Source organism: Toxotes jaculatrix, chromosome 13 (assembly GCF_017976425.1).
Source record: "Toxotes jaculatrix isolate fToxJac2 chromosome 13, fToxJac2.pri, whole genome shotgun sequence".
In the NCBI taxonomy this organism is placed as follows: Eukaryota; Metazoa; Chordata; class Actinopteri; family Toxotidae; genus Toxotes; species Toxotes jaculatrix.
Window position 1 is genome coordinate 16214814 of NC_054406.1, and position 15314 is coordinate 16230127.

General features: G+C 44.9%; 3 protein-coding genes across 5 annotated transcripts in view; 1 reads left to right on the plus strand and 2 right to left on the minus strand.

Annotated features, from left to right (window-relative positions):
- The window catches only part of kiaa1522 (KIAA1522 ortholog), a 32283-nt gene extending 23703 nt beyond the window's left edge, over positions 1-8580 (plus strand). For all 3 annotated transcript variants that reach the window (XM_041053001.1, XM_041053000.1, XM_041053002.1), the window contains 8 exons: positions 1463-1621; positions 1804-1847; positions 1946-2084; positions 2669-2776; positions 2869-3035; positions 3129-3326; positions 3468-7005; positions 7510-8580. In XM_041053001.1, coding sequence (XP_040908935.1) covers positions 1463-1621; positions 1804-1847; positions 1946-2084; positions 2669-2776; positions 2869-3035; positions 3129-3326; positions 3468-7005; positions 7510-7550 — 4394 coding nt within the window. In that variant the 3' untranslated portion in view covers positions 7551-8580. The remainder of the gene's footprint in view (positions 1-1462; positions 1622-1803; positions 1848-1945; positions 2085-2668; positions 2777-2868; positions 3036-3128; positions 3327-3467; positions 7006-7509) is intronic.
- A 343-nt stretch (positions 8581-8923) lies between these two features.
- Positions 8924-13506, minus strand: yars1 (tyrosyl-tRNA synthetase 1). Its single transcript, XM_041053003.1, has 14 exons — positions 13373-13506; positions 12694-12767; positions 12423-12569; positions 12135-12310; positions 11889-12018; positions 11733-11813; positions 11499-11591; positions 11244-11379; positions 11059-11144; positions 10837-10972; positions 10564-10676; positions 10250-10443; positions 9999-10140; positions 8924-9755 (listed from the first exon to the last, which is right to left on the minus strand). The coding sequence occupies exons 2-14, from the start codon at positions 12748-12750 to the stop codon at positions 9645-9647; spliced, it is 1602 nt and encodes a 533-aa protein (XP_040908937.1). The 5' UTR covers positions 12751-12767; positions 13373-13506; the 3' UTR covers positions 8924-9644.
- Positions 13507-14016: 510 nt separating this feature from the next.
- Positions 14017-14712, minus strand: LOC121192029 (SOSS complex subunit C-like). Its single transcript, XM_041053570.1, has one exon. The coding sequence runs from the start codon at positions 14496-14498 to the stop codon at positions 14187-14189; it is 312 nt and encodes a 103-aa protein (XP_040909504.1). The 5' UTR covers positions 14499-14712; the 3' UTR covers positions 14017-14186.
- Between the last annotated feature and the right edge of the window lie 602 nt (positions 14713-15314).

The window sequence follows — 15314 nt, forward strand, 5'->3', positions numbered from 1 at the left end:
CTGTCTCACACAAACAAACACACACTGGCACGCAAGAATTAGTGTCGAATGCAATTTGGGGGTCCTCTCTAATGGGATAAAGGGCTTAACTGAGTTTTTGGCGATCGTCTTAATGAACTAAAAGCCCTAAACCTTCTGCAGGGGTCTGTCGGAGTCTTAGGGAGGGCTTTTTGTCCCATTAATCACAACCGGTGGTTATAACACCTTATATGTTGGGTGATAAATGTGAAAGATTGCTCACAGCGAGTCTAGTGGAGGTTTGTAGACTTCCCCCCAAAATTCCTGGAGGGGAAGTCTGACCTGACATTTCCCACGGCCACACACAGGGGAGGACATTGTGTCTGGGCTGCCTCACCTGTGTGAATCCGGGAGGATACGGGTGGGAGTGTCTGTTACCTTACACACACACAAACTTGTACAGTATGTACATCCACACTTGCACAGTATTACCTAACCAGGTGAGACTGAGAGTCACAGTGTTGAAAGTGACAAAGGAGGGAAATTGGACACCTCACATTGACCTTTGGTTAGTTAAAGGAACAGCCACTTTACATGAGTGATTTTCCATAGGTCATCCTCTCAACATCGAGACCCATTATGTTGCGCTTTATGAACTGTATGAGGCTTCCCAACTGATTGTATGAATGTGCATGTATATACGGTGCAGTATTGTGCTGTTTAGCCCATTCCAGAAAAGGTTAGTTCATCACATTTCTGCAAAACCTGAGACTGTATTTTGATATAACTGACCTAAAGCTGACAGGGACACAGCAGCAGTTGGCCCTGCAAGCTTTGCCTCTATTCACTGCTGTCCAGCTAGTACCAGAAGTTATGTTATTGTAAGTGTGTATTTTCTGTTCAGTCTCAAATGCTTTTAGCTGTTGTTTGACATTGGGTAAGGCCACCCTTGAAGGGAGAACCAAGTCCAGTTCCCACGCAGGAGGCCCTGCAGCAGGGGGTCCAGTGGCATCTTTACATGCGGAAAATCCAGATTATCTAATCCCCCAGGGACTAGCGAGGAAGGGAGATACTGCAGGAGATTAGCCAGGCAATAGTTTGTGGTTGAGGGCCGGGCTCGGACGTCTGTTCACCACACTGCTCGGCTGAGGAGATTTGATTTCTGCATCAGAGGGCCAGCAGTTAACAGACACATACTCATGCCAGGTGGAGGTACAGAGGATTCACTGTAAAGCTGATCAAACTTTTGGCAAATAAACACTTGCTGAGTGTGTGTGTGTGCGTGTGTGTGTGTGTTGTGTTGTGAAAGGACAAGGAAGTAGCTAATGAATTTCTGAGTAAGCAAAATAATACTGTGGAGGCACAGCAGTAGGAGAAGCAGAATTAGGAGTACAAATAAGAAAAGTGGCATAGATTCCAGGTTATTCAGTGAAATTACTTATACTTATCTGATTTCCGCACCACATCTGTCCCCCAACCCCTTCTTTCTCCTCCATCCCAACAGCTGGACCAAAGGGTAATGAAGACCAGAAGAGGTTGGCGGTCCACTACACGACCTCGCAGCACCTCCAGGAGAATGTTTTCATTGAGGGCAGCCGGCCACAGTACCTGGAAGACCTGCACACTGAGGCTCAGGAGGGTCTGAAGATACTACAGCAGGAAGGTCAGACACATTCAGGGTCTGTCAAGCGCATTACATTTTGTTGGTGGCTGTTTTCTCTATGAAGGTTACAGCTCACCCACCTTCTCATCCACTGGTTATAGATTCTGTGTATATATGACTAAGGACGGAGTGTGAGTGTATTTAGATTCTGTGTCTTAACTGGGTCCGTTTTGTTTACACAGAATACAAAAATGGAGTGAACTTTCCTGACGATGAAAGCATTGCTGTAAGTGTGCCAAACCTCTGTGGATCATTTCTTCCTGCACTTCCTATGCATCAAGTATGCCAAGTGACTAAATACTGCGTGTGTGTGTGTCCCTGCAGTCCTCAGACACCCTCCGTCCAGAGCAGGATATCAGCTCCAAGGACGGAGGTGGCTCTCCGGAGCCGAGATCCACCACAGGGAATACTGATGTCACAGTAACCCTGTCTGTGTCGACAAGGCCTGTTCTCAGCCGCCCAGGTAAACAGCAGCCCTGTTTCTGTGTGCGTGGGTAGAAAGGAAGCATCAGCTTTCGTTCAGCTAATAAAAATATGAGCTAATCATAGCACCTGTAGAAGCACTTTGAGTTTTGTTCCTGTGTTTACTGCTTTATGACGAATCATAGGAGAATACTTATTTAGCATGAATGCCTCATTCCCAGCTGCTTGGTGCCACTGCAGTCATGGTGTGAAATCAAAGGAAGAGAAACTTAACACACACACACACACACACACACACACACACACTCATACACAGCTGGGGCTTTTTTCAGTTACTCAAAAGTTCTAAGCATCTGAAGACAGCTCTGCGGCTGCCTCTGCATTCCACAGCTGAGAGGCAAAGCATGCCGTTCTGTGTGTGCGCACGCAGGAAGCGTGATTGGTATTCTTATCATATTTCAAGCATTCAAGCAGCCAGCTCTCCACAGGCTGAGTATCAATGCATTATCAGTGCTCTGATTATTTAACCAATCTTTTTTTTGTGCCACACATTTTTTTGTTTGCAAAAATAACCTTCCTTAAATTCAGTTTCTTTAATGAGACAGTTTTTTTTTCCTTTCTCAGGTTCTACATTCAAGCCCCCGAATCCAGTGAAAAGGTTAGATAAGAGCAGGAAGAGGAGCAGGAGGACCACCATCATGGGTATTCCCAACCAGGTCCAGAAAGAGCTTGGTATGCTTTTAGCATCACCCTTGCATGACCAGTAGACATGATGTATCCTTAGTGGTAAACATGTAATTGACAGTGATCCACCATCTTTCCAGCACTGCACAGAAGCTCCACCTTCCAGCCACTTGTTTCTATCCAGCTCTCTAATCACGATGGACAGGTCACTGACAGCCAGTCTGGTGTAGTTATCATTCCTACGGTTGATGGAGGGACTCCGGCAGTAAATAAAGAGGGAGCGAGAGTGCACCTTTCAGAGCTGGAGGTACAGTAAAGGGTTCAACAGAAAGAATTGATTCATTTAGAATAGTTTTAACATACATTATAGGTCTTGTGTCCTCTCTCCACTCCTAACCAGGCATCCAGAGATGAACATCTGCTTAGGAAGCACCTCCAGGCAATGTACCAGGATGAGCAATCCCTCAACCACCAAGGCTTTGGCTCCCATCCCTGCCCCACCTCCACCCTCAGACCCAAGTCTCTTGCAGTACCAGGCATGACCACTTCCTCCTCCTTCTGTCCTACAACAATGTTTAGCTTCCTCCAGGAGCCCCCGGTAAGAGCTTAATCAGGCTGTTGGTTACGGACATGGCCTTACATTCAAGAATTATTCTTCTGAAACTTCAGTCTTCAGTGTTAAATGATTCCTTTTCGACCATTTTTGGTATTTAGCTATAAAACTCCTATTTTTTTCTAGGGCCCAGTGATGTCCATATCTCCTCAGGCCACTTACTTGTCTACAATCATCCCTAATGCGGTCTTGCCAGCCTCTATTGAAGTCATAGAGATAGACCGCAGCAGTAGCCGGACTCGTGGCAGCAGTGTCAACCATGGCGGCAGTGTCCGCACTGTAAGCAAAAGCAGCCTGGCATCCGGGGACTCATCAGTCAGCCCTTTGTTGTCCAGAAGATCAGATGGTGACGGTTCCCAGACTGACCATTCCCACAATGACTCCACACCAATGCCCACGTCGGCTTCAGGGTCAAACTGGAGCGAGTCACAGTCTTCAAAGACTATTATTTCAAACTCCTCCCCTGTATCCTCTAAGGGGAGCACACACAGTGGTAACTCCCAGAGAGTGGGTCTCAATGGTCAGGAAACCCAGCAAGAGCACGCTGGTGGAGATCAAGACCTTGTCAGTCTACGTAGCTCAGTTAGCGGGATTAGCAACAACAGTAAAGGTGAAAATCTTGTTACAGGTCAAGGATCTGAGTCTGCTGTATCAGGGCCAGTGACTGTTGGGGAGGATGCAAAGAACAAGCGCAACTTCATTCGTAGTCTTTCGGTTATGAAGACTAAGCATCCTCCAGCACCTCCACGCAGAACAAATTCTCTCCACAGTAATAAGATCAGGAGTAACTCCAGGGTTCTGGTGGATAGCAAAGATCTTAATGACTCTTTGTCTGGAGAGGTGGCAACTGCTACAGAAAATACTGCAGCAAAGGATGAGATTAAGTTGGACACTGGAGATCCCAGTAAGATATCCACCCCTGTATCAAACTCGCCTGGGTACAGCTCTCCAGATGTTACCTCCAGTCCTCTGAGCCCCACACAGGCTTCTTCTAAAGAGGCTGGAGGGCCACCAGAACCCCAGTCAGGATCCAGCAGCTCCTCCCCACAGAAAACTCCTTCAGAAGGTGGGAAATTTGAACGGACCATGTCTCCTTCCAGTGGCTACTCCAGCCAGAGTGGAACTCCGACACTTTCTCCAAAAGGTACCTCCCCAACTTCGCCAGAAAAACAGAAGAAGAAACCTGTCAAACCAGAGAGATCAGTGTCTCGGGCCTCATCCTCAGCAGCTTCTCCCTCCTCCTCTCTTACTTCCCTGTCATCTGGTGCATCTGAACCTGTCAATCCAGATGCTTCCACATGCAGCCCTAGTCTTCATCCACAGGGAACTTCACCCACTGTTACTGCAAATGAACTCACACCAAATAACAATTATTCAACTCTGAGAGTAGATTTCAGAGAGCTGCTGAACATCCCACCACCTCCCAAAGTCAAAGCACCATGTCCTCCTCCTCCAGAGACATGGGTCCACAACAAACGCACCTTTGAGCTCCTGTGTGGGCCCTGCCCCAATGTCAGCAAAGAAACCCACAAACCTCCACAGATAAAGGAAAGCACAGCTAAACAAGCAGGAACCCAAACCACAGCTGGAAAGGAGATAAAAGTTTTAGATGAAAAACAAACAACTATAGACAAACCCATCTTAGAATTGTCAGAAAGCAAAGAAAAGCGTGAAACATTTTTGGCAACAGATCCTGAACATGCCCAGAAGGAGCCAGAGGACGCAAAAGGTCCAGGAACTGAAACAGAGAGAGTGGAAGCAAGTTCAGATGTTCAGAGACAAGAGCAGAGTAGTATTCCTGTAGTGAAGGGCCCCAAGAATCAAGAGACAACTCCAAAGAAAGATCCCCCTCCTGTGATGAAGAAACCGATGACAATACCGCACAGAGAGGAACTGGTGTCAACAGAGCAGTCTGCTGAGAGACAGCAAAAGGAAATGAGTAGCAGTGCTACAATAGAAGTTCATTTAGCTGTTGAGAATCAAACAACCTCTTCACAGAATGGGGTTGTGGTTTTCGTTGATAAAAATGAGAATGAGATGGACAGAAGTGAGGCTCCATCCGTGCAGACACTTTCTCCAGAAGTCCCCAAAGTTAATAAGGTCTCGCCACCACCTACCCCTCCCCCGGCATACCCCCCTACACCTCCTCCCTCAAGAAAGACACCTCCCTCGTCAGTATCTACACCACCTGATGAATTACAGAGAGTACAGGAAGAGACCCACTTTGTGGAGTCTTGCTGGCCACCTCCTCCACCTCCTTTGGAAGGGGACTCAGTCTTTGATGGAGGGGATGAGGTAGACTTTCCTCCTCCTCCGCCACCTTTTGCACCAGACAGTGTGCCAGATGTGATTGACAGTTGTGTCAAACAGCTGGACATCCTTAATGAGTGTACCGTGGCTGCACAGGAAGTTGGAGAGACAGTTAAGGACTCAAGTGATGCTGGGGCATCTGTACAGGGACAAAATCCAGATTTGCCCGTTGCAATTCTGCAATCGGTTATATATGACAACAAACCAGGGGTTGTTGCGCAGGTTTCAAAAGCCGACACAGCTGATGAGATTTCTTGCAGACCAGTGCAGAATGTTTCATCTCTTTCAGATAGTTCCCCGCCTCCACCACTAGAGGCACCTCCTTTACCACCTATTACACAAGCAGAGAACCCAGCATCAGTCTCTGCTTTAGGTCCTTCCAGCTCTTTCCTGAGGCCAGACTCTTTGAAAATTGGAGATCAGTCTTCCTCTGGTCTTCCCGTTAGTGTCCAACCTCCAATTCCAGTTCCAGTAGCTCCTCCTCTGCCAGCAGAGAATTTAACCCATGGGGTTACTTTCAGAAGGCAGCCAAGCCTAGCAAACCGAGACACCAGGAGCAAAGAGCTTCTTTCCCGCCACAAAAGTGCACCCATTCCTAAAGAGGATGCTAACATACCTCTGGTCACACCCTCCCTGCTTCAGATGGTTCGCCTCAGATCAGTCAACATGACTGAAGATCAGTTGAAAGCTCCCACTGAGGACAATCCAACAAACGAGGGAGCTCCAGTTCAGGAGAATTGCCCAGTCTCAGTCCCAGGACCACAAAACATTCCACAAAAGCCCATCCGCAAGTCTCTGTCTCTAAAATCCCCACCTCAGACAGTTAAACCATCCTCTGTGACACTGAACACGCCTTCCATGCGCTTACAGGAAGCCATACGTATGAAAACGGCAGCCATGTCTTCAAGAGATGGTCTTCCATCCAGACTGGGTGTGAGATCACCCCCTTACAGCTGTGTCAGTGAACCAGGAGCTCTGTCTATTAAGTCACCTGAAGGATACGACATGCACAAGTCCCCAGCCTCCACAGCCAGCTTTATCTTCTCCAGGAGCACAAAAAAGGTTGTCATAGAGACTGCAGCTTCCTCCTCCCCCGAAGCTCAGGCAAGTCTGAAGCAAAGCCTGGCGACCGAGCTCATGAAGGTGTCTGACCAATCGAGGGCTGCCGCCTTCTCCAATGGTGGCATGAAGTTCGACAAAGTTCCTCCACCAGTAGCTAAGAAGCCGCATGGCAGCATCAGTCCTTCACATCATCATCCTCCTTGTTCAGGAAGGATGGAGAACAATGCTGAAGGGAATGGACCAACAGGAGGAGCACAGCATACAAGAGGAATAACACCTCCTGAGACAACAAGTAAGATCAGTGTAAGACAGTGTCAGGTTATCAGTAACCTGACACTGTCTTTGGCATTGTCATAAAAATAATTACCACTTCCTTCATCAGTGTGTTTCAGTATGCACTGCTGCTGACTATGTAAACTCATCAAGGCTGATTCGGTGTTAGCTTAAATCAATAACTCATGCACAGCTTTCATTCTCATGAAAGAGCAGAATGCAAATTCTAACATTTAAGCACTTTAACGCTGCTTTCAAGTGCATATTTTGTGATCTCCATGCCAGCAAGAGAGAAAAAATGCAAACAGAAGCCCAACACAAATGCTGCTAGCTTGCTTACAGCTTTTTTTTTTTCAGTCAAATGTGCAAGCATGTGCTTCAATCAGCCTTAACCTGAAGCTCATGATCATGTCTCAGCGAGTGAATTAGATTAGGACAGAACGCTCATTACGTGTGTTCCTGTAACTGTGTTATGGTAATGCTGTAATGTCTAACAACCTCTTGTCCCCACCTCCACCTCCAGCTACAAGAGTGACAGCAGACACAATTGAAACTCTGTTTTGAAAGGGCTTTTCGGTGATGAACTGAGGACCAGGCTCATGCCGGAGGAACAAGCATAGACGACAAGCAAGTAAAAAATAAAAAGGACAACTCACAGCAAGGACTGACTGACATTACTGAGAGACGTGGAGCTCAACTATCTGAGTGTTGTTGTGTGTTAAGTCTTCTCCAAAAGCCTTAGCCTGTTAATGGCCTTCCTACATATTTATGCAAAAAAAAAGAACATGTCTCCCAATTTCTTATGATAGCTTTATTCTGGAGTATTTTTCTAAGCTATAGTTTATCTCTTATTAAGGCCCCTCAGGATGAAATGGTGTTCGTTGGCTTAACTGTAAATATTTGGCTTGTGTGAGATCGCCTCCCAGAGGTTGGATTAGGTAGTGGTCACTGCAGCTCAGAGTGTGAAGCTGTCTCAGCTGAGCGTTTCTGTACAGCAGTTAGTCTGCTTTTGTTTTTGTTGTAATATAATACCTAATTTTCATGGCGATTTAAGCAGTTGTCAGAAAAGGCTGACAACGGCATACACTACAGCACAAATCAGCATTTTATCACCTTCTTTGCTTGAAGATCTGAGTAAAAGAAAAAGTATGACACTCATTGTTAGTCCTAGTCCTTTAAACAGATCTGAAATAGTATTTGAGAAAAAAGGGATGCTGCATACTCACAAGAATGAGAGAGATGTTTTGTCAGTTAGGACAGAGGCACTTTTGTAAAGCTGCAGATTGAAAAACCACAAGGACTCAACACAGACGAGCATCTGATTACAGCAGCTGCTAAAGTGTCAATTAGATGCTTCTACACAATCCGTTTCTTGGATATAGTTAAGAGTCAAGCCAACACATTCTATGAAATCTTTTTAGGAAACAGTAACACAAATATTTATTTATGTGGGATTGTTTCCACTAGTAGCACTGTCACCTTTTCCTACCAAATATGAAATATTTAAGAGTCTATTTCATCTGAAAACCACTTTTAGGGCTATGGATGTGAAGACCAGCCCTGGACGATTGATACACTGGAGCAGACTTAGAGTGGGGTCACTTTTATTAAATGTTCTTTATCTAAATCTTTGGCCCAGGCCTTTTTTTGGTGGAAAATCAAGCTTATCACTGTTTGCACAAAACGCTTTCCCTCAGCAAAATCATCGGTGAGTGAATTATACGGACTCTTTGTTATGGGTCAAAATTCTACATTTTGATGATTATAAAGAATTATGTACAGTTATTACTTCTATAAATAAAATTTAAGTGTATTAAACACAGTTTTTTTCACTGTTTTGTTTCACTCTTTGAAGAGTTACCATGTTATTTAACACACTTCTCTCTTCCAGCACAAACAGACTGCAGACCACAAAATTCAGTATTTATTTCATATTCAAGATGATGCATCATTTGGTTATGACAGTTAATGTCCAGATAGTGATTACTGTACAGCATTACCCCCAATGCAACCGTCCTACAGCACAAGGCAAATAGATATTTATCGACACATGTGATGTCTGAAACCCATAAAACTGTTCTTACTAATTAGGTTTGGCAAATTGCCTGACATTGCCTTGACAGTTACCACAAAGGCAAACAACACAGAGCAATTTTACCCAGGAAAATTACTGAAACATTAAGTCCCTTTTTAAACACCTGAGATTCCTTAATGGGCTGCTTCCAGGAATGAGAAACTGGTACTTCAATATTCAAGCAATCGATCCTTCTTTATCTCAATGGGCCCAGTTATCTCTGATTTGCAGAACATTTGTTGTTACTTGTACATTTAAGTGCATCATTAAAACCATCACTGCCCAGTAAATAAAAAAGAGAAATGAATGAATCAGAGGTTGATTAGTTACATTATTCTTGTTGCAAGTGGCTTGTGTTTACAGGAATTACATATATTTTTCCTAATAAAGTCAAAGCAAGGTTAGAATTTGACAGTTAGTCTGAAGCGTATGAGACTTTTGGCATCGATGTCCCATCATTCTCCAGGAAAACATCCAGATGAAGTTTGACCGTTGTTGCCATGGAAATTTGGTGATGAGTGTGTTCTTGTTGTAAAGTGGCCGGCAGCAGCAGCAGCTTCAGTGGTGAATGTAAATGTGTGTGTTTAACTGATGTTTCCTCCTTTCAGTGTCTTACATGTGATCTGTCCCAGTTTGGTCATCAGCTGCTTGTCTTTCCACTGAGCTACACACTCATCTGATATGTTCAGGTCCACCTGGGAAAAGACAGAAGAAGAATTAGATCAATGAGCAGAACATCCTCCTACAGGTGATTGTTTTTAGTCCATTATTGCATTTTGGAAAAATGTTGCTAAATATTAACATGTTGGTCCTTATTTTAAGTATAAATTAAAAACTGAACTGGTAGCATTTACTGTGTTATTTTTTCACAACAGACACAGATTATACTTTCATTTAACAGACATATAAAGTGAAAGTATAATCTGACTGAAACGTACCTGTAGCTTCTCCCACACCTTCTTCTTTGGGTTGAGTCTGTCGTCTGCTTTGCCTGTCTCGTATCCCTCCACGAAGACCCGTTCCCCTGGCGACGAACCCTCTGGAGGGTCTAGAGGCTCCACCCTCCTGGGCTCCCCTTCACTAGAAATTAGCCAATCACAGAGCGTGAAGAATTTAGAAGATAGGGCTGAGGGACAAGCTCTTTCTGTCTTTATGCAAAAAAAAAAAAGAAAAAAGAAATTGCACTCACATAGAGGCACACAGCAGCATGGCTTGAGACTCAATCCCTCGCATCTTCTGGGGTTTCAGATTGCACAGCACCAGCACCATTCTGTCCTGCAGCTCCTCTTGTGAAATGTAGGCCACCAGCCCGCTGACTACCGTTCTTGGCTCCGCCTCACCGACGTCGATCTTCTCCAGGTACAGCGAATCAGCGTCTGGATGCTGAAAGTTGGACGGAGAAGAAACCAATGTGAACACAGAGAAGGAGGGCTGTAATACTGGTGCTCAGGTTATATACATCGACCAGCTGATCTGACATCAAGTGACATCTGAATCTCCCACCTTCTCCACACTGATGATCTTGCCCACTCTGACGTCCAGTCTGGAGGGGGCCAGCTCATCGTCCTCTCCTCCTCCACCTCCTCCTCCTGCCTTGGCCCCTTTCCCTCCTGCTTCTAATCACACATACACACACATATAAATGGCAATAAGTCTCCTCATGTAGCGAATTGACAGCCCATTTAATGCAAACTAATCTTTCTGCTATATTTTGGCTGAAGGAATGGAATTCATATAAGAAGAAGACACAATGAAGATAGTGGGTGAAACACGGACTTGTCTTTGAGGGGTCAGGATAGGCCAAGTTGGTGAGCTTGCGGAGCTCAGGTGACTCAAACTTCTTCCTGATTGGATCCAGCAGCTGGTTTAGTGCAACTTCCACTGAGGCCTTCAGGTCTCCAGGATGGATCGCCTAACAAGAACAGGGATCACCAATGATTAGACATGAAGACAAAAATTGAGATATAATTTAAGAAGAGTTAGGGTTAGGTACTTTACCTCCTCAGCAAAGTCCTTCTCCACATCTTCAAACACACTGTAGACTTTGTCTCCACCCCACTTGGGGTCTCTTTTGATGCAGAACTCTGAAACACACATGGACCCAAAATATCAACTCAATTCAAATCTTGGTGGATTCATGGAAGATAGGAGGATGGCGGGAGATCAAAGGATTAGGTTTCTACCTCCACGTAGAGGGAAGAGGACATGTTTGACAAAGGAGAGGACTCCGTTGTTCTGGATGTTGCCTGGCTCACAGAAGGCCTTCTTCAGCTTCTTCTTCACATCCTCCTTGGAGTCCAGTAGATCAATCTTTGACTCCTGTAGCCACAAAGAGATAAAGCAATGACTTGCCACAAGCATGAAGAAAAGTGCACATACGAATAGTCACTTCTTATCATGTTTTTTTCTTCTGACAACTACTGTCTCTGCAGCCTTACTTCTTCTGAAGAGCTCATCTTGGACCCTGTCAGTCCTGGTACCATTGGGTTCATCAGATGGGCACGTTTAGCATAGCCAAGAGACGGCAAGTACTGGAGACAAAACCAAAAGCTTCAGTTACTGTTTAGATTTTATAGATCTTATTCATAAAGTATATGCTGAAAGTGTAAGAGAGGAGGTAAGAAGAGTCAGTGATGTAGGGAAGACAGGGTTAAGAAGGAGGGAGATGGTACCTTCTCTGCCAGGGTGAAAATCTTCCTCTGGTCAACTCCTCCAAACTGGGCATCCACCTTCAGGTACTCCTCATCCAGAGCCTGAGGACAAAGACGTGTCACATTCACTGCTGCAGTGGACACTTATTCTCCATCTAATAATAACAGTGTTATTACCTGCAGTCCAGGGTAGAGCAGACCACTCAGCAGAGGATGCTCCACCTGTTTGACAACCTCGGCTCCAGCCTTCTTAGCGTCATGCTCTGTCACCATGGAGGACAGGCGGTACACATCCAGAGAGTACTCTCTGAAATGGAAACAAAGATCTAAAACATTAGTTTAAGTGCAAGTTGCAGCTCAGAAAATGTAAAGTCACACACAAACATGTCAAGAGAGTCTGGGAGTAGCGTCGGCACAGCTGACCTGCTGAGCTGGTAGTCAGTTCCTTTGACAAACTTGAGTTTTTCCAGAGGGACACCGATGCTCTCCAACATGGCCTTGATCACCTGTTCGTAGTACTGCACTCTGAGCTCCAGCAGCTCCCAGGGGGCTTTCATGTTGTCCAGGTAGGCATGCAGGTCTGCAAACAGAATAGTGACCTGAGGAAAAGGAAAAGAAACAAAAAGCATGCATGTAAGATACAGTAAGCAGGAAGTCCAGATTCAATCAAATTCTCAAAGACAGATATGATGCTCAATGGGATGTACCCACCTCACATCCAGCCTTGAGGAAGTCTGCTATCTTGGACATGGGGACAAAGTAAGCAACATGGGGTTTGCCTGTGGTCGCTGTGCCCCAGTAAACTTTCAGCTCTCTCTCCTGAAGAACCTGCTTCAGCTTCTCCTCTCCGAGGACCTCCTACAAAAACACACGTTTCAACACAAACACATACCCACAGTCAGAGATTCATGAGACCAGAAGCTACAGGCAGACTTCAGTGGCAGTGAGTATATGTGTCTTTATTTCTTTGTCTCTCTCCCACCTGAAGGTTCCTAGTGATGAGGTCGAACTTCTCATCCGGACTCAGCTGATCTGCCATGGCTCAGGGCTTTCTGACTGGAAGGACAGCAGTTCAAGCATTGTTATGAGTGGACGGCAGCAGTAGCAGCAGCTTCATTTTATTGTGTCTTTCTGGAGCATAGGTGAGTTCAATTTCCTACAAATCACTTTCACTTTAATGTTGCCCTTGGCGACAGACAGATAAACATCACGGTAACATTTCTCAGGGCTGTTTTCCTTTCACTAAAACCACGCCACAGTGGGCGACGGCAAACTGCATGACTCTATCCTAAATTTGGACCTTTTAAGAAAAAAAGCCACTGCAACTTATTGGACTGCCTACATGTCGATTTTACCAGACGACCATAGCATTTAGTAAAACGCCGTAGTCAGGTTATATCACCTTCATCTGCCGCTGATAAAGGCGACGTTAACGTTAAATTGACCTGGGGCTTGTAGAAACGTCAAGCTGATTATGAATCAGCGAGCCAGCTAAGGCTACGTAGCTAGCCAGCAACATGTCTGGGGGACATGTGCAGCTACCGTTACCTAGCTGCAGTTTCGGGTTAAAACTACGACCTGTTTATTGGCTATATTTTCAGTTCACATGACGGCAATATTACTCTACCCATAAAGCCACTCTGTACGACCTGCTGACTTACCTCAAAACCTGACTTCTAACAACGAGACGTGTGTGAGGGAAGCCGGCAGGGTGGACCAGTCAGTGTGTTGCATCAGCGACAGCGTCAGCTCTGCTATCGACTCACTGAGGACTCCAGGGGAAAGCAATCGAGTGTAGATCGCAGAGCCTGTAATTTCCGTTGAAGTCAAATATTTACTGAAATGAACATGTTTTCCACGGCTGTCAGTGTCAGGTAATTACCGTGAGCTTGACAAAAGTAGGTAGGTAGGACAAGTGTTATTCCTAAGTAGTTTTGGGTTTGGAAGTGCTATATGATTGATTTGATTCATCACAACAGATGCAGCATGCAAGCACAATATAAAGTAAAATAATAAGGTTTTAAAACTAGATTTTCTCTATCATTACCTAGCTCTGTTTATAAGCAATTAACTCTCTCTTATTTAAATAGCACTCCTTGTTACAGCCCAGGATGTGTTATTACACTTTCAAGGCGCTGACACGGGTTCTTGAAAACAGGTAAAAGTCATCAGTTAAACGAAAGGTAATTGTGCCTGTATAATTAGAAAAAATAAATACAGAGGGACTGACAGCCCCTCTGCTTCCTGGGGACCCAGATTTCCAAACTATATCCCTGGAAATGGAGCAACACTGATTCAGTGCGTTCAAATAACATGTTTTATTCTGTCAGTGAGGTTAATTTGAATGTTTAAATCACCATTAGACTGATTACAAGACACCGGTCGCATATAACAGAGAAACAACATGACAGGTATAAGTTGGCATGTGAGCTGTTGCCACTGTCCACTGGTCACTATGTGTCGGGACGTTCAGAGTCAAAAGTCCGGCTCCAATCGGGGTAGCACCGGGAGGATGAGGTTCCCAAACGACGAGTCCTGAGTGATGAAGAAGCCCGAGGAGTGGACGTGAGCGTGCTGAAGAGCGGCCTTCTGTTGGGCGGCGATGTGCTGCTGCTCCGCGCTGTCCCTCACTTCCTTCAGGCTCGGTCTGGACGACAGGGGGATGTTGGCCCCCGGGCTGTTCATGGACTGGCTCTGCAACAGCCGCCTCTTCTCCTTGTCCAGCTCCGCCAGGATGGCCACCCGGGTCTTGTTCTGAAAGCCTTGTCCAGGAGGGTTGGCAGCCATGTCAGCTTAGCAGCGAGCGGAGTAAATGAAGGCTTCAGTCCATGAAGGAGACAAATGTCGCCGTTAACGTTGCTTGTTTACGTTATGTTGATAGTCAAGCTAACGTCGCCGTTGTAGACAGACTTTGAAGCACGAAGACCCAGAATTAAGTGATAAAATGTTAGCGCTCCAACTCACCGCTGGATGCTAACAGAGTAAAACACTTCCGGCTTCAGCGTTCTGCCTTCAAAATAAAGGCGCACAAGCTCCGAAGGAAGTCGTCACTGCGTTCACATGAACTCTTGTTTTGTGATCATCAAGCACAAATGCTAAAAAGCACCACAACACACCTATAACCTGTACAGTGAAAACAATGAGAAACTAATAGGATATCGATTGCACTCCTCACTACAACGGAACTCAGAGTGGATCTGATGATATGACAAATGTGATATATCCTCATGTTAAAAGGTTCAAGTAGTGAATGACATGATATAAAACATTCTTTCGTTGATGAGACTTTTTAAATAGCTCTAAATAGTTTGTGGCACAACTTTAAGCTTATGTTTTAATTAGTTTTATTTTTATTTTTTTATTTTTTGCTTGTCAATGGTCTTTAAATGAATTGAACACTAGATGGCAGTGGTGTCCAATGAATAATACCCAGTGTATCAATGGTTAGGAAAACCTGAAATATTCTTTTTCAGTAACACTCAGAATATTTAAATTATTTCAACACATCATGTCAAAGGTGATTAATGGCATAAATTATGGCATAAATAATTTTATGTTTATGTTTATTTTATGCTATGTCACAATGCATGTGTGATATAAGAG